This window comes from Cuculus canorus, chromosome 5 (genome assembly GCF_017976375.1).
Source record: "Cuculus canorus isolate bCucCan1 chromosome 5, bCucCan1.pri, whole genome shotgun sequence".
Classification (NCBI taxonomy): Eukaryota; Metazoa; Chordata; class Aves; order Cuculiformes; family Cuculidae; genus Cuculus; species Cuculus canorus.
The window spans coordinates 39506573-39533781 of record NC_071405.1 but is presented as its reverse complement, the minus strand read 5'-3'; the positions used below and the strand labels follow the sequence as shown (position 1 = coordinate 39533781).

General features: G+C 35.8%; 1 protein-coding gene across 6 annotated transcripts in view; it reads left to right on the top strand.

Moving 5' to 3' along the window:
• PLEKHA7 (pleckstrin homology domain containing A7) overlaps nt 1-22912 on the top strand; it is a 189455-nt gene extending 166543 nt beyond the window's left edge. For all 6 annotated transcript variants that reach the window (XM_054067028.1, XM_054067031.1, XM_054067029.1 and 3 more), the window contains 12 exons: nt 79-228; nt 2030-2131; nt 5574-5682; nt 6762-7000; nt 7432-7620; nt 8012-8129; nt 8974-9053; nt 9453-9653; nt 12708-12860; nt 15345-15478; nt 16302-16444; nt 19657-22912. In XM_054067028.1, coding sequence (XP_053923003.1) covers nt 79-228; nt 2030-2131; nt 5574-5682; nt 6762-7000; nt 7432-7620; nt 8012-8129; nt 8974-9053; nt 9453-9653; nt 12708-12860; nt 15345-15478; nt 16302-16444; nt 19657-19754 — 1716 coding nt within the window. In that variant the 3' untranslated portion in view covers nt 19755-22912. The remainder of the gene's footprint in view (nt 1-78; nt 229-2029; nt 2132-5573; nt 5683-6761; nt 7001-7431; nt 7621-8011; nt 8130-8973; nt 9054-9452; nt 9654-12707; nt 12861-15344; nt 15479-16301; nt 16445-19656) is intronic.
• The last annotated feature ends 4297 nt before the right edge of the window (nt 22913-27209 follow it).

Sequence of the window (27209 nt, the reverse complement as noted above, 5' to 3'; positions counted from 1 at the left end):
ACTTTTATGTAACTATAGGTAGATCCATAAAATTCCATGTAAATGTTGTAAGCTTACTGACATCATCTTCTTTGTTAGGATCAGCTGGAGTCTGTTTTGGAGGTTTTACACAGGCAGATGGAACAGTACAAAGACCAACCGCAACACGCAGAAAAAATTTCTTACCAGCAGAGGCTTTTGCAAGAGGACCTCATACATATTCGGGCTGAAATATCCAAAATTTCAACGGTACATTTTTTTGGTTGTTTCAAGAAAACCATAATGTAAATCCCAATTAGAGTAAAACTGTATTGTTTAGTGGATGGTGGTGTTAAGACCTGCTCTGAACTGATTTGGTAAAGGTACAGTATACTAACTAGAACAAGGAAATTTAAACAATCTCTGTAGTTTTGCTTTTCAATGGCCCCTTCCTACCCCCAACTCAAGGACTCAGAAAACTTTTTATTACACCTTTATCATTTATGTATGGGGCTTAAATTGCAAATCTTTCAGTGTGATACAAGTGTGATTCTATGATGCTTTTCCAGGTGAAAAGAAATTGGGAAAGTTTGTTATTTTAGTCAAAATTTACTGATGATGTTATGATTTGATGAAATTCAAATGCAATTTAATATTACATTTTTAATAAAAATATTTCTAAGCATTTACTGTGAAAGACATTATATTAAAGCCGAGTGTTGTGTGCTCGACTATATTAATCCTCCTACCTCTTGATGAATATGGGACCTTTTCATAAGGTTGTTTCTAGTATTGCATGAATACCTTTCCTGAGTAAGATCTGATCATTAAAATTCCAGTATTATTTATATGTATATTTGCATTTTTTTTGTGCCTGTAGAAAATGTATGACTTCACAGACAGCACTTAAAATTCAATCAGGGACATAAATAACAAGTAGTTGTAAGAATGTCTGTGTTGGTCCAGTCCAAGACTCCTTCTAGCCCAGGGTTCTGGTTTCATCAGTGAGCATAAGCAGATGCTTAAGGAAGAGTAAGGATAGGAGAGGTGGATAGTATTTCCTGTCATAACCAATCCAGCATCTAACTGTTTTCTGGTCAGAGAATTCCTGAGACTGGTGAGTCTTTTTGTGTATTTAGTTATCCTCAGTAGACCTCATTTCCAAGGACCTATAGTCACTTATTTGATATTGTGAACCTTTTACATCCAAAGACTCAGTTGGCAAGGTATTGTACAGATCTTTTCCCCACTGCGCAGGCAGACACTTTGTTTTATTTGTTTTGAGCCTAAATTGTACATTTCATATGACAGACCCTTGTTTTTGCATGGGTAAAGGATGGGGAAACAGTCAGTTGTTATCCACTCTGTGCAACGCTACTCATGGTTTCGTAGACCTCCACAATTTCTTCCCCTCAACCTCCTAAGTGATCTCTTTTCTAGACTTCAGAGGAAAGTTCACCTCTTCATTCCTTACATAAAATGCTCCAGACACTCGATTTTTCTCAGTTCTGAGTCAAAAGGCTGACTATGGCACCATGGGTGCCGAAAATAATCTAGTAAAGGGTGATTGAATAGCCTTATTTTCCAGGTGTCTGCTTGTTTATTACTTCTAATGCCAATTACAACAGAGTCTGTTGAGCTTTTCAAAATAACCTCCTTGTGTTTCAAAGCCTGAGTTCTGGTTTAGGGGACTGAATTTTAGTTATAAACTTGTTTTAAGTAGAGCAGTAAGGTAAAAGGAAATGGAACTGGAATAAACTCTATTCCTTCATAGCATGTTAGTCATGGTCCAGGTTCTGTTAAATGCCAGTTTTATGTTTTTGTGTGAGGAAGCTGTCCGGAATTTTTTAACTACAGATTCTTGACTTGATCTTGCAAGCTATAAAGCTTTTTGAAGTTTAGCATCAACTCTTAAGCAAAAATGTAGACTACAAATGGATTTTTAAATATTCCTTGTTTTTATATAGAACAGTGCTATTCTTAAAACACTTTCGTGCTCAGTTAGAGGAAGAATAGCATGATTTTGAAGTTTATCATAACATTGTATTAAAAATATTCCCTCTGTCAATAGGAAATGGAAAATGCCTGGAATGAATATCTGAAATTAGAGAAGGATGTGAGCCAGCTGAAAAAAGCCTTACAGGAACAGATGAATAGCTCATTGGTATCTCAGGTAAGTCCATTTCCAGGCACTAGTTTACCTATAAGATGATTTTGTCTGAACTGAAAGCTATCCACTCCTAAGAGAAATCCCTCTGCCATTTCAGCTGTCACACTTAGTTTGCAAAAGTTAAGGACATTGTAACAGCACAGCTGTGCAGTAACTAGTGATCTTGCAGCAATGTATAATAGGTTTCTCGTAAGTTGTCTAAGCAAATTTGTCATTATTTTATTATGTTTTTATTACATGCTGACATCTTGACATTGATAATGTATTTAATTTATAAGACTGTGCAGGACTTCTTAGACTTCCATTTATTTGATCTGACATTGTTGGCTTTATCCATTTCTAAGAACATCAGTCACTGGCTTGTTATATTGTCATTGCTTGTTCTTTGTCATGTTCTTCTATTTATGGAAGATTTATCTCTGCAGATTGTTTTGTGAAGTGGAATAAGTGTTTAACAGCCATCGGTTATTGAAAGGCACTCAGTTTTACATCAGTTATTCAGTTTTGAATGTTACAAAGAAGCTTGATTTGAAGCTAAGTTATTCTGTTTGCTTGAACTGGATGTGGAATACTAGCTTATTTCTACATCCCTGCTTACATCTGGTGATTTTATTCTTAAAACAAGGAGCACGGTCTGGATTATTTTTCCTGTGTTTAAGAACAATTTTAGTTAAAAGAGAAAACACAAAGAACAAAACTAATATGTATGTTTTTCTCAAATATTAGCCTACTTTCCCAAACATCCTGGACCAAAAGAGCTCACTAGTAACATTTTAAAATTTATTTGCAACAAATATCTGATCAGTTACAAGTTGTAGTCTGTTACTGGTAGAGGATATATGTTTTACATCAAAGCAAGAGTTGTAAAACTTCTTTTTGATTGCATCAGTCTTCAGGGTCCATTTAATTTACTTAAAATTTTGTGGGGCAGGGGATTGATTTAGTTTCTAGAGCCCAAATATTATGTAATTTAGCTCAGCTGTGAAATACATCCCTCTAAACAATCCCAGGGGTGTTTTAGAATAAAATTGTCCCTGTATAAAGTCATTTTGTTTAACAAAGGGAAATTACAGGTTTAAACAAAATGTACTTTGTTACATCACTTTAGCAAACAATTTCCAGTTGTGCACTGAGCATGCTTGAAATACTGGATGTGTGGGATGTGATTTAGCAATATATGTAGAAGGGAATGTGGTTTGCATGGAAAAAAGTGTTAGCTCAGTTTTATTATCATTGCACATCGCATACATACGTAATTATAACAAATGCACACAAACATACGCACGTTATGTGTTTTGTGTAGGTATGCTTGTTTGTCTAGATATATGCATGCATAGATATGCCTGTCTTCAGTTAGGATATAAAAAACTGTTTCTGGATACCTGTTTTGGAGGTAACTGAGGGAGTTGATTTTTTCAGAAAGTACTGATTATTCTTAAAAACTATGTTCCTTCAAAGAAGTCTCACTTGAAGTACCCATGATAGCTTTTTTGATCTGTGCCCAAGGGTATGTAGACTTAAGATTGTTTATCTAGTATTTTCCAATAGCACTAAATTAATACACGCTTTATTTTTAAAAATGCAGTCTTCATGGAACGTTATTAAAAATTCAGTAAATTTGCAGGCTAAAATTGCTGTAGGAAACAGATGATGTTTTTCTATAATTAAGACGTTAAAAGGTGAATGTTTCAAGGCGCTCAGTGAGAGTAAATCTTGCTTTCAAGAGTGTAGCTTCATTGTCTTGGTTAAGGGCTAGGGAGATCTCAGCATGTTGAAATTAACTGAGATGTGCTGTTTTGTCAGTGATAACTTTTTAGTTGGTAAGTGTTTCTCTTTTCGTTTTATAAATCATTCTAAATGATGGTTTTATATGAAGGAGGTTAGATAAATTGATTTATCTCTCCAAGTTGCCTTTCGTGCTTGTCCGTAAAGTATATTTACACCCTTTCGTCAACAGCAATCTTGGCTTTCATAATTTAAAAATAAATTCATCTGTTTATCTTTTAGATATGATCAATTTTTGATCTCTTCACATCAATATTAAAGTAACGGGAAGAAATAATATTAAAAGATCTCCTGGTTTTTTGTACATTACTGATTGAACATTTTCTGAGTGGTTTCAGAAGCAAATTTTTTTGTACATATGGGGCTTTTTTTAACCATATCTGAGGCTCGATTATTGTAAATCCATCATTTGGTTCCTTGTAGTATGATTAATCTCAGAAAAAATAAAATGAAACATTCAGATTTATAGTTTGTATCCTGACAATCTTTCAAGATATGTCCCGTCTGTGGAGTGAGTTTACTACAGGCAAATAACGTGCTCCATCATTTAAATGTTTGAGTTTGTGGCACACTGTTTGCTGATCTGTAACCTCACTGAACATATTTCCTGATCTGAGACAGAAAGTGGAAGGCGATTTATATGCCTTCCTTAGCTCTGTGAGGTTTAAGAGCTTTTACTTGACTCTCTCTTTCAGGTTTATAGGATTAATTAATGGTTATTTTGCAGCTCATGGCAAGTGATGAATTTCTAGAGTTCTTGAGCAGTTCATAAGCAATTCTTAACTCAAGTGTTTCACTGCTTTCTGCTTTCTTTAAAAATATTGCTTTCTTTTTTATTTTACCGAGTTTCTTCTTAATGCCTGTTTTTGAAGACAGAATTACCAGTCTTCAGTTCCATAGATGAGAATCGCTATTTATGACGATTGCGATGAGCATATGACTGAAGTGGTGACTTCAGTATGCAAGGCCTCTGGCTGCAAGATGCAATCAAAGGTGGAGTCCAGACTGTAGATAAAGCATCCCTTTCTTTCCTCCTGAAAAGGCTCGGTAAAGCAAATAGGATGCAAAATCAGACCAACTCCTGAAACAGCAGCAGTATGTTGTTTCTACCTGTAACACATCATGTCCAGTAGGTCTAACAACCCAAACATAAGCAGAACTTAAATTTGTCAGCCCTTTAGTGTTAGTTTTGGTTTTACGTTTCATCCGTTAAAAGCTATTGGGAAGTTCACAGCAATATTCAGGGAGATTGTACTAATTTTTGCTTTTTTTATCAGACATTTCCCCTAAATGTATTAAGCTGAGTTTCGTAAGACTGCCTTAGCCATCTTAAGTGTGCTAATACAGGATTTAAGAGCAAAGTTCAAATGAAGAGGTTGTATAAGTTTATTTTATGTAGAAACATTAAGCTAGGTTTTTTGTAGCCTGAATACTATAATGTAGGGAAAATCATGAATGTATCACTTTCCCCCAGTGTTCTATAGGATGTTTACCAAGATTCAGGAAATGTTCTCATAAATTTATAAAAAAAAGATGTTGTTTTTTACTGTGGATTTTTTTTTATTTTAAAATAATTATTTAACTCAAGTTAAAAGCCCATAATAAATTAAAAATTAGATGCAGTTGATTTTTCTTTTTTTCTTTTTATGACAAATATCAGGAGAAAACACAAATACAGAAAGACTTGTGGAGAATTGAAGATGTTATATCTGGCTTGAGTGCAAATAAAACAAACTACAAAACCATAGTAGATTCTATCAAGAATCCAGGTAAGGAAAACATAATCAAAACTTAAAAAAAAATACACAGATGTAGCTGAATCTTTGGATCTGAACAAATAGTCTAGAAGTTTGTTCTGCTGCAGAAAATCCAGTTAATTATGCTGTTGATTGCATTAGAAGTCTCTGTTGATTGAGCACATTAACTTGGCGTTTCTTTGGTTGAGGTAGCAAAAAGATTTTTTGTTGTTTGTTTTCACATAGTGGTGGCACTAAAATGTAATAAGCCAGAAAAAAAGAGAACGGTAATAATAACAATGGGCTAAGTTCTGCAAGTTGCAGAAAGTATATCTGTCCCGTACAAGGCTGATATCAGTATAGTATCTGTTCTGCATTCTGTCCAGGAGCTCTTCTCTGTGTTCTCTGCTTTTGTTTTTTCTTGGATGCCACCCGGCTGCTCTTGCTGCAGTTGCCTTCCCCCTCTCTCTTCAAGCAGGTGTTTGGTGGGCAGAGCAACAACATCAGCTATGGAAAAAAGGAAAGGAAAGTGTGTGTGGTCTGCATTTCAATTGCTTTATTATGTTTCAAAGAAAAGACCTCAGGCATTGGGATATTAAGAGACTGTTAACGCCTCTTGTAAATTCACTTTATATTTAAAGCGTCTTTGCTTACCTTTTACATGCAGAGATGAAATAGCTTTGAGACTGTGAGATCTGATTTTATTTGGTATGGCTATGAGTGCTTAGCCTTATCTAGATCTATATGCATCTTAAGGAATCTGTGGCATGGGGCCAGATAGCATATGAATTGATTTCACATCACTCTTGGGCTGTTCCCTCTTCCTTCCTTCTCTCCCACTGCCCTCTCCAAGGAATTTTACTGGATGATATTAAATTGTATGTTTTTATTTTTAGCCTGAAAGGCTTGCTTGATCTTCATCAAGAAAATCTTTTCCACTCCTGCTGTAATGTAACAATCAAATGTTTTTATGTCTGAAAAATATATTGTTGTTCGAAGCAATATGCAGAGTATTATGGTTGCTTTATAAAGTCTAAGGATGTTAATTGTTATTCTTACAAACATTATTGATATGAAACATCACCTAACACATTTGCATATTTCTTCCCTAGAGAGAAAAATAGTGCCTTCATTTTCTCAGTCTTCAGTGCCTTCCTTACCAGCTTCCCTCACAAATGTGGAGAGCAACCTTTCAGCTCCACAAAGCCCTCCACCCAGCCCAATTAAACCCTCTCTGGAGGTCAGGCTGTATCCACAGCCTTATTTCCAGTCCAGAGCGCTGCATCAAACACAGCAGCTGAAAAAAATTGAGCCACCTCTTCAGTCACCAATTAAGCTAAAGCCAAAGATTGTAAGTACTGCTCATGAGCTTCATTCACCAATGTTTCTGTTTACTTCTGGGAGAAACAGTGAAAATTTCGTGGTTTCGAAGTGCACGCAATGTGGAGGCACTACAAGGAGACGCTTAAGGTGTTTGTGTTGAAAATGAGCAATAGCACTTACAGGAAAATGTATGTGTGTACTCGGAGCTTTATGTACAGTAACCATATGCTGGTTTAGAACATACCAGTGCAGAGCCTTCTTTGGTAATGCTTTGTGGTTGGTTAGTTGTTTGCTTTCTTGGCTCTTGTTTTAGTTTTGAAGCCTCAAGCTCCTGCTGTGGACAAAGGAGAGCGTACTAAGGAAGTCACAAATAACTCATATAATATCATGAACATTCAGTCAGTTTATGCCAGACTTTTCTGACTGTTTGCCAAATAAATTGTACTTTCCCATTACCAGGAAGATGAAGCACCACCCAGACCTCCACTCCCTCAGTTGTACAGTCCTGATGATCAGCCACCAGCTGTTCCACCTCTCCCAAGAGAAGCCACTGTCATCAGACACACTTCAGTGCGTGGCTTGAAACGTCAGTCAGATGAAAGAAAGAGAGATAGAGAACTCGGACAGTATGTAAATGGAGATTATAGGGTGAGCATTCGTGCACCTACACACCTGCACTTTAAGATATATGAATGTATAATAGAAGATGCTCTCTGCAAAATACTTGGACCTCTAGGACATGTAATAAGGGGAGAGAGCTAATGGCAGGGAGAGATCTATGCCGTATAATAATGGCAGAGAAATAATTTGTGATACAGAAGCAAAGCTTTAGGAATTCATTTAATATCACAGAGTCATAGAATGGTTTAGATTGGAAGGGACCATGAAGGTCGTCTAGTCCAGCCCCCCTGCAGTGAGCAGGGACAACTTTGACTAGATGAGGTTGCTCAGAGCCCCATCCTACCTGACCTTGAATGAAAGAATGTTAAAACTTGCTGTCTGTGACTTCATTTGAGCTGATCATTATTTTTCAATATAGGTGGAACTACGTTCTTATGTGAGTGAACCAGAACTAGCAATGATAGGTGGTGACCTCAGCCAACCTTCCAATGGTTTAATAAGCTCTAACAGTGGATACCAGACATTACCTACTCGTGGTAAGCCACAAATTTATGTAGTTGATTATCAACAATACTGTCTGTATAGGAACTTCTTCTCTCCTAGTATTTTCTGGAAATGTTCTTTATTGTCAGAGCATTATTTTTAGATTAACTATACAATGCTGTGGAAGTCGAGATTTTGTGCGTTTTAATGGTGCTGTTACAAACAACCAAACTTTTACAAAGCAACTTAATATATAATGCTTAAAAAAGAGCATAGCAGAACATGAAATTAGCTGTTAGAATGTCTCCTATATTCAGAGTTATTTTTCCTCAAAATTTCTGTGTGGTCTTTTACAAAGTAAAGTTTTTTTTAAGTAATGTTGCCATTGAAATGAAGGTGATCGAGAATAAGAATAAAATGCCCCAAGGTGCTACATACATGTAGCTTGACACTCCATCTCCACTGTGATACAGTCATGAAACTGTTTCACAAACGAGGTTAGAGAAGGCATTTGGGGATGAGCAATTAATTTCTTAGCCATTATCTTCTTATTTCTTTCCTTTCTAACTGTGGATGTTAAGGTTTGATTTTAATCATAGTTGTGATTATTTCTATCATTTATCTACTGCTACACAGCTGAGTTCACCCCATATCTCATTTAATATAACCTTCTAAATTATTGTAGATCTGAATTTTTATCATTAGTGACCTGAAACATTATTTTTGGCTGAAATGAAATTCCCTGCTTCTCGTGATCTTCTGTGCTGCAAAATGTGAAATATGAGCTAAAATAGTAGCCAGACTATAACAGAAAAAGCATGATAATTTAAAATACCTGGTGCTGTTTTAATTTGATTTGTCATTTAGTTTTAAGACATTCTTTTTTTCCCTATAAAGGTTTATCTGGGTCAACATCTAGATTGCACCAATCATCTACCATTTCATCATATGCAACACTACGAAGGGATAGGTCCAAGGTAAGTTTTAAATTGACATCTGAAGGCAAATATCTAAGATGTTCACAATAGTTAAGCCCAGACTGTATTTTGCATAGCAGGAAGAAGTGGGATGGGTAGTAGCATTGGAGAGGGCCCAACACTTGTGCTCTAATAAAATCTCCAATTTTCACTTTCTTAAATGAATCAGGAAGCAGACAGACAACTTGCTGCGTTTGAAATAGATTCATAAAACAAGGCTTACAACTGAAAATCAGTAGTAGTAATAGAAAATGTAGAGCTGAAATATGCACAATAATGCAAAAATAATAGAAAAAATCATGTTAATTTAGTAATATGGAGAAGGAAGAGTTAATTTTTTGTATACTTCTTATAAAGTATTAATTACAACGTGGTTTATGTGCCTTGCAACTTCTACAGGAGAGACCAAAGAGTGCCTTGGAACGCTTATACTCTGGAGACCACCAAAGAGGCAAGATGAGTGCAGAGGAACAACTAGAAAGAATGAAGCGACATCAGAAGGCATTAGTTCGTGAGCGCAAGAGAACTCTTAGCCAAGGAGAAAGGCAGTCTGTTTCATCTCGGTCTTTCATCAGGCCCATTTCTGCAGACATAGGCTCAGTATGTTAGATATGCCTTAAAAGGACTAAACTAAAAATATCTTTGAATTTTCTTTCCTAGCAAGCACTTTCACTTGAGCGTGTGTGATGCTTCTATTTTAATTAAATTAGCGTTTTACAGTATAAAATGAGTTCAGAGAAAGTGAGTATCAGATGATCTTTTTTACTAGTAGTTAACGGTACATGTGGCAGGTTCAGCAGGTAAGTTGGTCAGAGGTTAGTATGCTGAGTCGAGATGTGAGTATATTGGAGTGATTTCAGAGACATGATTGCTTTTTTACTGGAATTGCATTTAGAAAGTATGAGAAGCTTGTACAGTTTTAAAACTGCTTCATAATGGAATGGGCCTTTTAGAATCTTCTTATTCACCATGGATATTTTTCTTTTTAATTCAAAAATTTTGCTGCAAGATAGCTGTGGTAATATCAGACCAAGGTAGTGTTTGTTTATTTAAAGAGATGACAAATGGCTAATCAGTTTTAAAGTCTTATTACACTGATTAGAAATTTATGGAAGAGCTAATGTTTTTTAATTGATACAAATTCTTCTTTAAAGCTCAAAATGTAGAATATTCTAATAAGGCTCAAATTTAAGCTGCTGAAGGAAAAGGATTTTTGTTGCGTTCTGAGTTTAAATGCTGTACAGATCATTGTAATGATACATTTTGGATACTAACCAAAGTAACTCTAATTGGTGAAGTTACCCAGTTGCTCACTTGGTGCTAAACCAGGATTGTACTATAATTGCACTTAGGCTGTGGTCTTTTAATTTATTTTTTATTTGACCCACTAGAGCTTTAGAATGATCACCTTGTTTTACCTAATTCATTGCACAAGATCTCTTGCTTTTAGATTTGTCACTCATCATATCTAATGCCTCCTTTTTTGTTTGCTTGTTTTTAATTTGCCGAATTTTGTAGTTATTTTAAAATTTCTAACTGGACTACTCAATTTTTACCAGGCTTAATTGCATTTAGTACATGTGTGTCAATTGCTAGCATTAAAAGGAAAACCTATAATATTCAGCCTTTCATTCACGCTGTTCAGTAGCACTAATTTACAGCCTCTTGTTTATATTTACTTTCCTAGTAAATACAAGTGCACTACTTGGAGACATTCATGTATTTTGTCTTCTGGTTTGCAATCACAAATTCATTAAAGATAGTGCATAATATTTGGGAACTGTAGAACTATAGTATCACTGTTACTTTAATATCTTAATCAGAAGACTAATTCTGAGCTGCTTATGTTTCCTGGCTCACATAACATACACAAGTCAAATTTAAACATTTTCATAACGCTCCTTATTAACATTTGTGGCAAACAGTTTATCTATAAATTTGGGTGCCATCTTGGTCTTTTTCTTGCTGTAAAGAATTAAAATAGAACCTTTCAGCCCTAGCAATGTTTTGAGGAGGTCATCTCTCGTACCTACGGGGCTTTGATAGACAAAAAGCATGTTTGATAGCACAATTACTTACAGCACTACAATTATTTAGCAGCCAAAATGGCAAACAGTTCAATGTATGATTGAAATGCTGCTCAATATGTAAAATTTGCTTTAAACATACATTGTATGTGTAACACTGATTTTTAATCGGTCAGCTCTCAAGTGTAGTATGACATTTTAAGTATTGATCACAGTACATGAACTCATATGTTATATACAATGCCTTTTTAATGTAAAAGCCGCAACATCAAAGCCAATAAAAATACTGCTACGTAATAATGGTTTGATGTTTTTCTTACCTATATATAATAACTTGAAAATGATACTGTGTTTTTAAAATATACTATGTCAATCAGGCCTGGTTAGAATATGAGTAGAAGAAGTTTGGAGTACTAGTATGAGAAAACATTTTTTTATCTTTTGAATTCTGTAAAGAAACTTCTTAATTTTTGAGATATAATTCCCTTCTAGCTGTTTAACATTTTTAATAGACATGGAAGAAGTATCTGTATCTTCTGAGTGAATACTGAGAGCTTGTGCATGAATAGGTTTCAATTAGATTTATTAATGCAAGGAGTGTAATGAAGTCTTAAGGACTTCATATGAAATTCAAACTTCAATCAAAACAAGCCAAAGATTTGTATCAGAAATCCTAGAGATCCTTTTAAGAAGTGTATAATGGCACATTCTCCTATTGACACCCTCAAATGCTTGAGGAGGTAGTTTTGTTGTTGTTCTTCTTCTTCTTTTTGTCCCTTCTGTCCCACTGCTCTTAATATTGTGTTTCAGTTCCATATGACAAAGTTGCTGAGATCTTCTGGATGGAATAACCCTGCAACTGAACTTAATTTTTTGAACAAAATGTCTTGGTAGTGTTCTTAAGCATGAGTTTTTGTGCAGCTGTATTGTGTGTAGCTCTGAAGGAGCTACTGTGCAATGATTTGAGAACTCTAACATTATGCTGCTTTATTTAAATATGTTCTGAATTTATTATTGCTAAGTATTTACATTGTAAAGACAGAATGTGAATTTTTTTATTGTTGCAGGTAGCTAGGTACTTTAGTAAAGACATGAGAGCTTAGAAGTTGCTAAATTATTATTTTTTAATTCAAGACAAGTTAATGCTAGTATGTAAAATATTATCAGCTTTAAACACTAGGTACTATTCTAGAAAGATACATCAAATTTTCAAGTTGCAGTTCTCAACCTGCAATATAAATACTCTTTCTGTGTAGTGATTCAAAATCATACAACACTGCCTGGTTAGCATGCCTAGGACTAGTCTGTCGGTCGGTATACTCCAAAGATGTTTTGTGTAGCAAGTTCCACGTTAAGCAGCACACATGAAATTATGATTACTACATCGATTAGAACTTAATGCTACTGAACATTGCCTGTAAAATTTGACAATACTCCAAAACCCATGCAGCACTGCTAGAAATGGTCGAAGAAATACAGTTGCATTTTCTTTCTCTTGTCAGCTAAGGGGTTTGCTCTGTGGATTCTTTCAGCAATATAGCATTTGCAGCAGTAATAATGTACATTGCTAAATGACAAATTTGGCGGTATGGTTGAATGCTGTTAATTGTTTTGTATCTATTACCAGTGGAAACGAGAGCAAGAATTTGATTTGCAGTTACTTGAGAGGGCAATTCGTGGAGAAGACAAAGATGAAAATGAATGGTTAAAAGTTCACCCAGTAGCAGTGACGGAGACAGATCTGGAGCCTCAAGATTATAATTTAGATATCAGCAGAGAGGTAACACTGATAATTTTTTGCCTCCTATTCTGTACAACAGAATATCCATTCTAAGTTTTAGGTAGTGAATTCTCATCTTTTGTTTGAAAAGTTAGCTGGAAATTTGAACTAAAAGAAGTTTTGGGCATTGATAAATCGTGGTCTGGCACTTGGAATCTCTGTAAGGATTGTGTTCATATTCTGTTTTAGTGGAGAGAAGAAACTGAAGGGTTTGGTTAACAGTTTGAGATAGACATCTCAGGCTTTATAGAGGAAAAAGTGGTTAAGTTAGTCAGTGTTCTACAAATTGGAAAAAAGAATGAGAAGACAACATCAAGAGTATTTGGAAAGAAAGAAACAGCCATGAAGTAAAAGTTAGTTCCCCAGAGCTACCTTACTCTTCATGTGGCCGGGAAATCGTGATAGAGAAGAGGGAGCTCTGCTTTATCCTGGTCAGAACAGAAAACAACTTTGTCAGCTTCTCAAGTGACTCGGTTGATGTTCTGGGTACTAGATCTTTTTTCAGCACTACTGACTGAGTAAAATGTTTGTTTGAAATGCGATTGAGCCATCTGGTGGAAAAGAAAGAATACAGCAAGTGGAAAGATTTCAGTAGGTACTGTATGCATGGTGTAAAATGCCATGGTAGATGGAAAATTGGTAAAATTATTAATTATAATTAGACTAGGAAGCACCTCTACTCTTCTGAAAGCAGTTGGAAATGTATCATTTTATTAGAGAGATACTTGTAGGAGGTAGAATCTGTGAGCCATTATCTGTTGATGTCTGTGGATGAATGTATCTTTCAGTTAATCTTTGCATATTTTCTACAGGAAATGCAGTGCTCCTGTGAATTTCAGAAACTGAAAAAAATGTTTCCATCGTATGGCTTTTCCTTGTTGCACTGTGCTGTTCAAATTTTTTCCAGAAGGCCTCCAGGGCTACGTGAATCACCTTGTACTTAGTGCCTTAAGCCTAGAATAGGAAACATTTCTGCTTATAGGCATTTCTGTCCTACTTCAGAGTAAGTCTGAAGCTCTGTATGTAAAGCTTCTGTCTTAGGTTACCCAGGTTGCCCTTTTCCGTTTCATGTACCTTTCATGCTTTTCACCCGGCAGGCACTTCTGTACCTGAGGTACTTTTATGCCTCATAAGGAAATGCACTCAGTTATGTCTTCAGCGCTGTTCACATTATAACTGAGTTGGTTTTTCTGGAAGGGGCAGGATGAGCTCGTCTAGGTTAATTATAGTATGGAGATAGATATTCACATTAAAAAAAAGAAGAAATATGTATAGCTACAGAGGGGAGTTGGATTTGAAGGTGAGGAAGTTTACTGAAAAATGAGGATTTTTCAGAAAGCATTGGCCCTGGGTTTACTGAGGAGGAAGTATGAAAATTTGAGGTTGTGATTTTAACATGGTTATGAGTGCAAGTGACTGTAATGTATGTTTTGGGCCTATGGTAGCCTGTAAATTACTGACCCTAATCGCTGGGGGTTAGGACAGACCACTTTACATGTGCCATTGAGTTAGTGTGGACTAAGTTCAGTGGTGAAAGTTTTAGGATTATTTTTATTCAAAAATTTGAATTTTGAAAACTCATCACCTTATGAATGTTTTAACAAAAATCCAAAGAAGAGAAGAAAAAGTAATTCCTGTTTACTTTTTTTTATTTATGCACACATCCTCTGTTTTTACTTTTCAAAAGCAGTCTGTTGTGTATCATAAGCATTGTTTTTTTAAAATCCATTTGTATACTGAATTTTCATTGGGTGATTTGGATCTCCTGTGTGGACAATAATGAAACTGATACTCACAAAAACTTGTTGCTAGCTTTTGTGCAATCGTATTGTAAGTTTCAGTCTACAGAATTATGTTTATTTGACACGTAGTTACAATTGCACAATGTTATTGTATTTCTGGGTCAGATCTCCAGACAACTTTTGAACATATACAATTTCAGATTTTATAGTACAAGAATTTCCTAATATTGTTACAAACTGCTTTTTTTTCTTCTCCACTGCTTTCAGAAGAAGATTATGCAGTCTCAAAAGAATGATACCCTAGATTAAACTTTAGGAGATGTTTCCTTTCAGTTGTAGAAAGTCCTCGCTAGCATGACGTACATATTATGACATTAAAATCTCGGGTTGTCCAGTCAGCCTTGCAGTGGTTGTTTCTTTCGGCCATAAGAGTTTTAGGCAATGTCCTAGTTTGAGCTCTAAGCTGAGCTGAAGAAAGGTTCTTTGTTGATTCTGGTTTCTTTTGTAATCCTCTTTATTTTTTCAATCTATCCTCTAAAATAAAATGAATCAGAGGGAAAAGACACTGTTAAAAGGGGATCAGTTCATATCCACAGTGAGTGTTTAGCATCAGATATATGTACTGACTGTGAAAACCCATGCTTTATTCTTTTCACTGTGTTCTCCCACTGAAGAGAATGTATCTCCATTTTTTTTTCCAGTCTTTGTTATTAAAAACTTGATGCTTGCTTTCTTTCCACAGTTGTCAAAACCTGAGAAGGTTGTAATTCCAGAACGTTATGTTGAACTGGAGCCAGAAGAGCCTCTTTCTACAGAAGAACTGGCAGCGAGGCAACGTAAAGCAGAGAAGATAAAGAATATTCTTACTAAATCCAGGTCAGGGTTTTTTCAAATCTCATATAGGGGCTGGTATGAAACATTGGGAACTAACTTCATGCAACGGTCTAATTCCTACTGAGTTATCTAAGTGTAACTTGCAGCTTTTAGAAAATGCACACAGAATTTATGTAGTATGCTTAAAGCTCCTATTTAAAACAGAGTAGAAGAGATAATGATGAATTTTGTATACGTCTATTTTCTTGTTCAGAGCACCCTAAAATAATAGTCTTACCAAGCAACTCATAGGTGAGAGTGATGAGAAAAGAAAGGCACAGAACTAGCCAAAAGCAGAAGAAAAGTCAGAGTGAGAGTGAGTTTCTGTTTTCCTCAGGGCGCTGGTATTCTGAAAGAACGCTTTTGGCTAATGTAGAGTCAGCTAAAACATTCAGTTACATGAATTTGATTGTGTCAAATATGTGCTGTCTCTTTGGAAGACAATAAAAGAGACTGTGCTTGAGGACCATCAAGTTATACCTTTTCCTCTGTGGACTAACAAGTAATTTTAATAACAGCTTCAAATAAATAGCATTTTTTGGTAGTGCTCTCATGTAAACAGTGTATTTACAACAAAGGACTTTCAGATGTATTAAAGGCTATGCAGAAATTGTGATTGAATGTGTAATGGCTACATCATTTGTCTTTGTATGCTGTAGTCATTTACATACAATATCTAAGGCTACCTTAAAGAACTTCAATAAAATACAGAGCTTGATAGATGAGATCTGAAAACTGCTGTATGAATTCAAGCTTTTTCTTGTCTGCGTGGTGGATTCTTCTTTATGTTTGTAAATGTTAATGTTGTTTTGCACTTTCCCACTAGTATGCACAATCTACAGCCTACTGTTGCCCAGGACAAGCACACCTCAGTTGATTTAGATTCACAGTTGCAAGAGCAGGAGCGAATCATTACCATATCATATGCTTTGGCTTCTGAAGCCTCTCAGAAGAGCAAGGAGGTAGCAGGTAATACTTAATTATTTACAAAATAACACCTATTTCTTACTAGCTTCTAAAGTTGTGTGGAGTTGCTGCTGAACTCCTAGCATAAGAGAGAGTTTTAATCATTCATATTCAAAACAGTGAAAAGTGTGTATAGATAACAAATTTAGAAAGACTAAAGATTACATTGAGTATTTGGCCTCCAGTGGACAGGGTGAGGGGGACAAAACCATACGCTCAGTAAATTCAGAGCTCATACTAACAGTACTAAAAAAATGAACATTTTCAATGAATTCCCTATAATTATAGTAAATGAAGCATGTCTGTCATTTTTAGAAAGTAGATTGGTCTGTGGCTTAAAATAATCAAGACAAGGGGGGGGTTAATTTTTTTTTTAAAACAGAAAGAGTTCTTGAACTGGTGATTGAGATTAGTTTTCTGCTGAAAAAGGCATTGCAAAATGGATATTGGTACGTTGCTGTCTGATGACCAAGATTAGAGGTCAGAGAAAGACAAATGTGCATGAATTCTGCTTGATGCCTGGAAATTAATAGAACCTTTGCAATACAAAACTAAAAGTGATAATTTCACTGTTGATTGCTTTATAGTTGAAATAAGTAAGAAATGTCAAGAGATTTGTGTCACACAGTAATACATGGAGCAGCTATTCTAGCAAGTACCTGACTGGCCATTTATAACTGGCACAGTTCAGTGTTCCAGTGGAGAATGAACATAATGGAAAATTCAACTTTGATGGAGAAAAAATATGCACATTTTTTATCTGAAGTTGTCAGTTTAAACTTGCGGCATTTGCCACTGAAGCCCTTAAGACCTTCCCATTAAAGACAGATTATTCCAATACCCAGATGCGTAATGTGCATCTATGGTAACAGACTGTTGATTGAATGTGGCTGTACACTTACAGATGCGGTGGCAGCTAAACCTGAGGGAAATGTGATTTTAAGGAGATTGAATACCTTTTTAAGATGCAAATCTTGAGACTTAAGAGAGGTTCTGTGGGTAATTTAACTGACTGGAAGGGATAAAATGATTCATTGAATAGGCTAGACTTTATTAAAAAAAAAGCAAAACAAAACAAAAAACAACAAAACAAAGAAAAAAAACCAACCTAGAACTGTAAAATTTTGGGAGCATTTCAGGAATGACCTTTTGGGTATTCAGGCACCTGTGCATCAAATTGGCTTCTCTGCATGCAGTCTGGGCTCAGTTCTAGTAACCAAGTCCTTGTAAAAGGAGCTTTGGTGAGGGACTTTGTGTTTCAGGAGATGTGAACCAATGCAGCATTTTGCCATGTGAGTTCTAGCTTCTCCTAGGAAATTTAACACCGAAGCTAAGATCAACCACGACAAACACAGCCCATACTTGAAATTATTCCTCTGTGTCAGTACAGCAAGAGCAGAGGGCCTGCCATACTAAAGAGTCTTCATTAGGCCAGTTAACTTTTGGGTGCGTGTGAAGTTGCAGTAACTGTACAGTACTGAGATATCTTTGATCTTTTATCTTTTATAGTGAAAGAAGTAGCTATGTTTTCATTATTACAGGGGAGTTTGTTTGTATTTTAATTTTTTAATTGTAGCTATTTCAGAATTGTAATTACCACATATTCTTAGGTATACATAACCACAGAAATCATAATTCTTTAATATTCCCCAGGAAGATAATTAAAATATGTATTGGCTCTGAAATAATTAAATGCTGCATGAAAAAAAATGCAGTCAGTTGCAAGATTATATTTAGTTTTATTTTCTTTGTCAAGTGTAGCAGATAGCTCTTCTGTCCATCAGACACTTTAAAAGATCTAACATAGTCATCAAGTCCTTGATTCTTTAAGGAAGCCCAAACCTTTATGTCCATGCACAGTTTTCCTTGCCACAGTTGTATTGCAAATACCTACTTCTTGTAGTACGTCTTGCTTTGATTTCAGTTATAACTTACTCCTTTCAAAACAAACACTTTTCAAGGAATTCTAAAAAAAAGAGCCAGAGTAGTTTGGTTTTGACAGAAAATACACAAACCATAAAAAGACTTCAGGATTTTTATTTGTAGCCTATTTTCTGATGATACAAAGTGATTAAATAGAAAATTATCTGATGCTTTGCACAGCTGATAGTACATTCTTGTTTATTCTAATTTTACAGTTTTTTTTAATGTTCTGATTTTTGTGGTTTGATTTTTGAACTATGGGATTGTCATCTGTTCCTTCGTGTTGACGCAGACCATATTTGAAAGTTCAAAGCTCGTTGTCTATATTTTCTTCAAAGATTTGCTTATGAGAAAGGCTGAAGCTTAATGTTTTCAATTTTTTTGGGGGGGGGAGCAGTTAAGTTATGTTAAGATGCTATGATAGTATAAATCTCTCTTAAAATAAATTGTGCATTTATCTAATCCTTGTAAAGTAGAGTTTTAAAGTTCCTCTGTTCCTAGTAAGAAAACAGTCTTATAAATTGAAATCATGCCAAGAATCTGAAAGGTGAAAATAAAATGTAGGATTATCAAAAATCCATTTCCCAAATTCTCTGTTTTGGAAATTGGCCTTTCAAAATGTAGAAGAATTTAAGACTGAGTGTCAATCTTTTAGTTTTATTATTATTGTCTTCTAATATTATAAAATTATTCTGTTTTATAAACAAGCACAGTTTTAATAATTGTATTCTTTATCCTGAACTTTCCAGCTGAGATCTGAAAATATATTTACTTTATCATGCACTGTACTAAGCAGAGTGTTATAAGCATATGTAGCTTTTTTAGTGATTTTTCTGTCTACTATTTTTGTTTCTGCTCATTGGTGTATAACAAAGGAAATGTTGAAAACTTGTACAACCTAAATGAAACTTTGAAATCAAATTAGCAAATATAGGTGCTATTCCAGAACTGCAGTTTTAAAAGCAGGGTCAGATTAGGGTAAATCTGGGTTGTGTGCCTTAGTATGTTCCAGTGAAACTTCATCTTAGATCAAGATGAATGGCTTTATTCTCATCAGAATGGCTTTACTCTCATCAGAACAGGAATGCTTATTTGCATAACTTATGTAACTAATAGGAAAAAAGAGCAGGTAGAAATGTTGTTTAAATTGTGTTCCATGTAACTAAAGTAGCATAACACTTCATTGCGTTACTAATCATGTTTGCTATTCACGTGGTAGAAAATTAAGGTGGTTCTGTTATGAAATGAATGTTTGATTGTGCAGCCTAATTCCTCTATGTGATCCCTTCTAGCTCAGCAGTTGACCTATCCATCTAAAGCACCCTCACCTTCTGTACCACAGCCACCTCACTCCCCCTTAAGCAATGGATTTCACTACACATTTGTTTAAACACCTTAAAAGTAAGAACTAACTGCTCTCAGCATGTCTGATTTGCCATTTTACCTTTGCTGTGGCTTGCTGAATTTTAACATTTTTACTAAACCTAAATTAGATCCAAACAAACGCATGCAGCTATTTTCAGAAACCTTTTATTCCTATACATTTCGCTTCTAATGAGCTAATGTGGGTTAATAAAGTCTTCAAATAACTGCTGGCGCTCTACAGATAAGATGCTTCCGTAGTCTTACTGTGGTGAAGGAAAGACACGTGTACTGCCTGTATCATGGGGCCAGATTTTCAGCAGCTGTTTGTGCTCCTGTGGCTCCCAAAGGGGTGCGTAGACATGTTTGCCTGTGTGTGGCATAGACAGTTGCTGCACAAGAGAATCCAAAGTGCAGACAAATTTGTACGAGTAGAGGCTTTGTTTATGGGCTGGTATCTTACACACGAATATCAGAGTTTTAATTGAGGCGAGCTGAAAGTTTGGCCCTTTATAACTAATTCTGTAATATCGTGTTTGAATTTTTTTATGCCTTTGATGCGTTTTTCATTGATTTGTGTTAACAAAAGACTTGATTTTTGTCTCTGATTAGGTTCTTTTGCCATTTCAAGTATTGAGATTATGATAATTCCATTTTCCTTGTAAAGAAATATGTATATTCTCTTCCCAGTAGTATTTTCAGAGTTTTCTCTATCTGAAATAGGAAAACCTGTAAGTATTATGATACTTAACTGCTAAGTGTGCCTCTAGTTAAGACACTGCCCATGCTTCCAAAGTTTCCTTTGAAATTATTCTCACCTTTCTGATTTCCTTTGTTGTCTGATGTTGAACAAGAAGATAAAACATAGAGGAAGTAGTAAAGAGAGTTGATAGAGTGAATACCTCAAATGGCATTAGTACTGTTTAGATATGGTTGTTTTCATTGTCACTAATCTGAGTCAAATATCTATGTAAAAAAACTATAAGCATAAATAAAAATGAGCATATATCAGAAAGACCTCAAAGGGCAGTGGCCTGCCTTCAACAAGGACCGTGAAAAATGACAGATTTACATCAAGAGAGGTGTATCAATATTAGACAGAGCTTGATGGAAATAGCTGTTAGCTTTTCTGGTTAGTTTTATCTGTCTGAGAACAAGATTCTACCATCTTTGTTGTCTGAATAACACTTGGCTGTACTATTATATCCAGGGTTACAGTAGTGGGTTAGTCCCAGAGTATTAGACTTGAGCAAGGGGTTTGGATCAGATGACCTTCAGAGGTCCCTTCCTATCCCAACCATTCTGTGATTCCAGGCTGATTCAAAAACATGTGTATCACATGTCTATACACACACACACACACACACACATATATGTATTCAAAACTGCATTTTCTTCAGGAAAATTATCGAGAGAATAATTGCAGTAACGAGCAACATGCAGGGGACACGGGAGTTTGAGCATCAGTGGCATCACGAGATAACTGTTCACTTAATGTGTCTATGTGAACTGTTCATTCCATTCAAATTGCAGAAGGCTTTAATAAAAAAAAATTTCCTGAAAGTGCTTACTGCTTGGTGTTAGTGAACTCACTTTTAATATTTAACCATGTTTTATTTTACTTCATGCTAGCCAAAGCAGTAAGTGAACACTGACAGAAGACTCAAAGCAAATCCCACCTGGTGGTGCTGCGAGGAAGAAAAAGGAGCTTCATTACCAGCTTTCCGTGAAGATACGCATCGACGATGACATATTCTTCTGGAAATACATTCAGAGAATAACAGGGGGATTTTCTATGAAAATGAAGAGAATTGCAGATCATTTATTTTGACTTCAGTTTAGTTCAGACTTTTTATATGAATAAATGGCACTTTTAATAAACTCTATAAAATACTGACTGTATTTTTAGAACAATGTATTTTAGAATTTTTTTAAATCAAGGGCTGAATTCATTTTAAGAGAAACTACTTGCATAGATGTTAAAAGATGCTGTTACTTCCCCCTCAGGCTCAGATGCACAATGTAAAATTTCATAAAAAAATAAAGTAAATTTGGAGACCCCCAGAAGCACATTCATAGGATATGGGTAGAGTGAACCTAAGTGAGAGGTTTGCCAAAAGGGTGTTTTGCATTGAATGTTTTTATGGAGTTAATCATCCACCCTTTTGCCCATTGAGTAATACATTTCAAGGAATTTTTAGCTTGAATTTCTAAGTATTGGTAACCACTGTATAGCTGAAATTTCCCACGAAAGCAATAACAAAAGCCAGTTTTAACTCCTGTTTGCTTTTCTGACCCCATATGTTTCACTTGCTGGTATCGATACAGTGTACTAGGTTGCTCTTGACAGTAGTGCTGTCCCCTCAGTAACAAACAGCTAACAAAGTCTATTTTTTGAAAGTTGAGATGTGAGAGAAGAAGACTTTTAATTAAAATATGTTAAGTAAGCAATAAAAAAAAAAAAAATAGGATGTGTAATGTTACTAGTAAATATGTATTTTTCTTTTGATTTTTTTTTTCCAGTAAACATTACAATATGATGTATTGACTTGTATTTATCCTGGAAACCGCAAAACTAATGTAATGTGGCACCTGCTCATTTTGTATGTATGTTCATCTGGTGCTTAACTTTGCCAAACTTTGAAATTCAGTGTTTTACTTACGTATAGAGCAAAGGGTGAGGTAGTTACGTAGGGAGAAAGGAAGATTAATTTCTGCAACTACTTTGCTTGAAAAAAATCTATGTAGGCATTGAATGCAAGACACGCAAAAATGTCCCAATATTATGTAATTATTAGTTGTTTTCAGCTCTGGATGAGAAATGACTGAGAAAATACTTTTGCAGTATTTTGTGAAACCACTAACTTGTTCATTTGCTGTGTTCAGGTAGTGGCTACAAAACCCTTGAAATTGATTGACCTTCAAGTTTCACACTTTTAAGACATATCATATTATATTAACACTATACTCAGAAATATTCTTAAAAGTATATATTTAGCTAATACAATCTATTTTACCTCAGTACTGCCAGTATCGACTTCAAAACCATTTGCCAAAATAATGATTTATTTTTGCCTTTATAAAAAGTTTTGAAAGCATAAATGAATATTTTGCAAGAAAACATTAATTTAAAGAAAATGTAACAGTTTGGAAAATGGTATATGTACAGATTAAAATATTAACATAACTGCCTCCGATTGCCTCGGTCTTGTCTGTTGTATCAGTGTCCACGTACTTGAAAATCAGGAGTTGTTTGTGCTGTCATCACATTTTGCTCTTCTTTGGTTCAAGTCCCATTGGCGTTTCCCCAGTTTTTGCACTTCTGTTATTAGAATTTGGATCAGGTTCCCGCTATGCTAAAGCTTCATTTTTAGTTGGTTGGGGTTTTTTTAAGAAATATGTATTAGCATTTGATTAAATCTGTCGTTACTCTTCAATAGAGAGATTTTTCAGGGTTAGCGGTCCTAAACACGATGACTACAATACCGTCCTTTCTATCTCATAGGTGCATGTTTGTCTGACACATTCTTAGCCCTTTAGTTTCTGGTGACAGAAAGTATCAAAAGTAACTTTAGTTTAAAAACAAACAAACAGAAGACCTGGAGGCATCACATAGTAACACCTGCAGGATGTGTGGATAGGATGTTGACCGAAGAGAGGTTGGTGGGCAGCTGGCAAAGCAGATTTCAATAGCAGCTCACTAGCAGTGTTTTATACTTTAACACTTCCCTCAAATGACATTGGTTTGAGGGAGACCAGTGGAAACGTTTAATTCTTCTAAAAATTAATCTGCAGAACAAAATGTAAAGAAACAGAAGTATTTTTGCAGCTTAGTGTTGACTCTGTGAACTTGAGAGTGAATATTTGAGAATGTGAGTACTTGACCTTGAGATGCACGCAGCAGAAATGCAGAGCTGCGCCACTTCTGACGTGCTCGTCCTGTTTCTCAGGCACACAAAGGAGCCTTTGACCACATGTTTCTGGTTCAGTGGAACCACATTTTTTCTCCCGAAGCTTTGTTATGCAGGAGGGAAGAGAATGTGGCCATAATTGGTGGATGAAGAGCACAGCCCATGAGTTCCTGAACTGCAGCAGCCACTGACTCTGAATTCTGTCTGCTGCCCTTTGGCTCTCCAGGTTGTGGGAGATGTTAATTTTCTTTCCTTTGATCACACACACAGAATCTGCTCATTCAAGCGTGCGTGAAAGACAAGGATTTTGGCCTAAATAGTTATACTTTTATGGTTTTTAACAAAACTAGTATTTCTAAAGATTTTGGCCTGTGTCTGTAGTTAATCCCTTATTTGGAAAAAAATATCAAGACAGTTTTTTTCTCCAAAACTTCTTATGGAATATGTGAAATGTTCTTCTCCAGTGACCGTCCTTTTTGGTTTTTTTGCAAGGATGTGTTTAAGTTTTAAATAATTAGGACTAATTTTCATATGCATATAATGTTTGGTTTGGGTTGATTTTCTTCTTCAGTTCTGTTTCTTTTAATCAAAATGCTGTTTCATAGCTGTTACACACTACTTTCTAATACTAAGACTAGGAAAAAAAATTGTCTACTTGCAGATCAATATCATTTTGATCAGAAAGTACCTTTTTTTTTTTCCTTTGCCTGATAAGCAGCTTAAGTGTTTGGGACTAATTTAAAGAAACAGAAATTCATTATAAAGCAGTAACAGTTCATCTTTTGAAGGTGCTGTTTTCTAATTAGTGATTTGTAATGTTATACCAAGTGAAAATTACGCAGGCTGCCTTTCCTTATACATCTGTGTTCAGTTTCAACTAACGTTATTAAAATTTTATTGCACAGCTGAATTTATAAGACTACAGCCTGATCCTCGTAAGTAGCACTGCTTTCACCTTTTTGATCTTGTGTAACACCATCACGCCCCCCATTTTCACTACTGTTACATTGAGTTTGTAGGTATTGCTAGGCTGTTAGGAAATCCTGTTCCTTGGATTTGTTCCTTGGTTTTGTTCATCTATAGAAAGCTATTTATTTTGAAGGACTGGAAAAGTAGGAGTGGTTAGAGGCATCCAGACTCTTTTGGAACAGTTGAGGAAAAAAACCCTAGATAGAAAGGTTTTTCAGGAAGTGACTGTATTGAGAGATTCTGTTCTGGAAAGTTGCTATGTGTGGAACTAAAAGCTGCTGAAAGATACTAACAAACTTGGGTGGTGCTGTTTAAAAAAAGCAAAGTTAAAGGTCAGGCAGGGTGATCTCCGGTGCCCCGTAACCTTTGGAGGGAGGGAGAGAGGTGTTTCGAGAACATGGGGCACTCCCAACATGTTCTGATATTGTTTACAGCATTATTTTTCCATCTGCACAATTTACTCATCTGATTTCCAGATCTTCAAATATACACGTATGGGTTTTATACCAGCGTTTGTTCCCCTCTGTAAACCCACGTGTTTCCCATGTGTCTTAGTAATTAACTTCGGGTGTTCTATGAAGGAAAGACCAGATTTGCTTAGTGCTGAAACTTAGAAAATATAGAAGGCATGATCTGATGTTACTCCTCTGATTTATGTCTGTCTTCACGTATTTTAAAGTGTTTGCTTGTGCCGCGTGCATGTGCGTGTATGTGTCTGTGTGTTGTGTAGTTATAAAAAGAACAAAGCCATGCACAAGGAAAACATGAAAGATTGCTGTATTTTCCACTAGTAGTAGACATTCCCATTGGTTATTTGGCTGTATTCAAAAGGCTAAGACTTTTATTGCTCTACTAGCAAAAGCAACCTTTCTTCATAGTGGAGCAGTACAAAGAAAGAGCACAAAAAATACACACATCACAGTGCCTGAAATTCTGTTTGAACAGCTGTATTGATTGGGTCTGACCTCTTTACATTTTTTTCCCATTATTTGAAAAGGTGCATCTAACTGTAGCTGAATTGAACCAATGGAGATGAACTTTCCATGAAAACTTCTTGAGATATTTCTTTAGTTCAAAGCTCTGGAATTTTAAAGAGCATTTTTAATACAAGCCTGTGGAGGTGTTCTGTGCAACAACCATACTTTGAATGTTAAACTACAGGTAAACCTAAGAGGAAGGTAAAATTCTGAAGTCTACCATGAAATTACTGGGGCATGGCAGAATAAGTTTGAGTGCTAATTATAAAAGTAAATAAAACCAGAAAGTATTGCATATGTGCACATTTATGCACTGTTTACTTCTTATTTACTTATCAGCTCTCCTGGTTCCCTTACAGAGAGTGTAAACTGTCCTCCAAAGAAAACACTGATGGAATTAGCATTTTTTGAGCAGTTATTGATGAAATAGTATTATAAGCTTGAAGGACAATGCTGTTTTCTTGTTTGCCACTAGAAGAAGCCTTTTGAAAGGAGCTATAGCATAAGGAAGCACTAAAGGAAGGAATAGATTGAGAACACAAAGGTGAGTAGTGAGTTTGGAGGAAATAATGGCAGAGATGTATCAGCAAACAAGACTTAAGTGAGAAGATTAAGGTGAGGGTGGAGAACAGCCTAGAGGTTTAAAGAGAGGTGGTGAAAAAGGTTGAAGGAACTGGAATTCATGGACTTGGACAGAAGCAAAGTGCTTTAGTGAAGGAATTTGGCCTAAATTGTAGAGGGGGGAGGTAAGAAGCAGGGGTGGCTGGCAAGTGAGAGTGTCAAGTTCATTGTCCTAGTACAAAAAATACCTTGTAAAAGGGATAAACAAGTGAGTAGAGTGTTAATGGTGGCAGTGGGTGGAGAAAATCAGTGATGACTTTAAAGTACTGTTTAGGTAACAAGACAATTTTCTATTGGCAGCTGCTGTGCTCTGCTCTTTTAAGGCAAATTGCAGTTAAGAATGAGTTGTATGAGTGAAATTCTCCTTTTCTCTGTAGAAATGGCTTGCCCCAGAGCCAGGGGTGGAAAAGGTTGGAACTGCTGGCATAGAGCCTTCTCTCCCAGCAGTAATGCTGTGCCATTGCAGGATTGAGTGTTATGTGTCCTGCTGTAGTCTCTGCCCTCCGTATTCTAAAGTATAGAATCAGCAAAAGCTGAGGGACTGCTGCTGAGGTGAGAACTTCAACTGGCTGCTCTGCTCACTTTCCAAGTACTAACCTGGATGAGAGACTCAGAGGGAAGAGGGCACAACATCTCATGAGGGTAGCTGTGACCTCTGGCTTTCTCAAAGCCTTTTGTATGCCTGAGGGCTCCTCAGTTGTCTTCTCTGAATCCAGTTTAAAAGTTATTTGGCAAATGATTTTATACATATTTTATTTGGGATCTGGGTGGTCACTCCATCAGTTGAGTACTGAGTAAATTTGATCTAGTCTTTTGTCTGTGTCCAGTATCAATTTTTTACATTAAGAAGTCTTTTTGACAAAAAAAAAAAAAAAAATTGTTACTGCATCCTTACTAACAGATCACAGTTACTTGTTTTTAGTGGATATAATGGGAAGGAGAAGGCTTAGCCCCAACCAGTGAAGAATAAAAAACCTGCATTTGTTTTAAAGCTTTAACAATAAA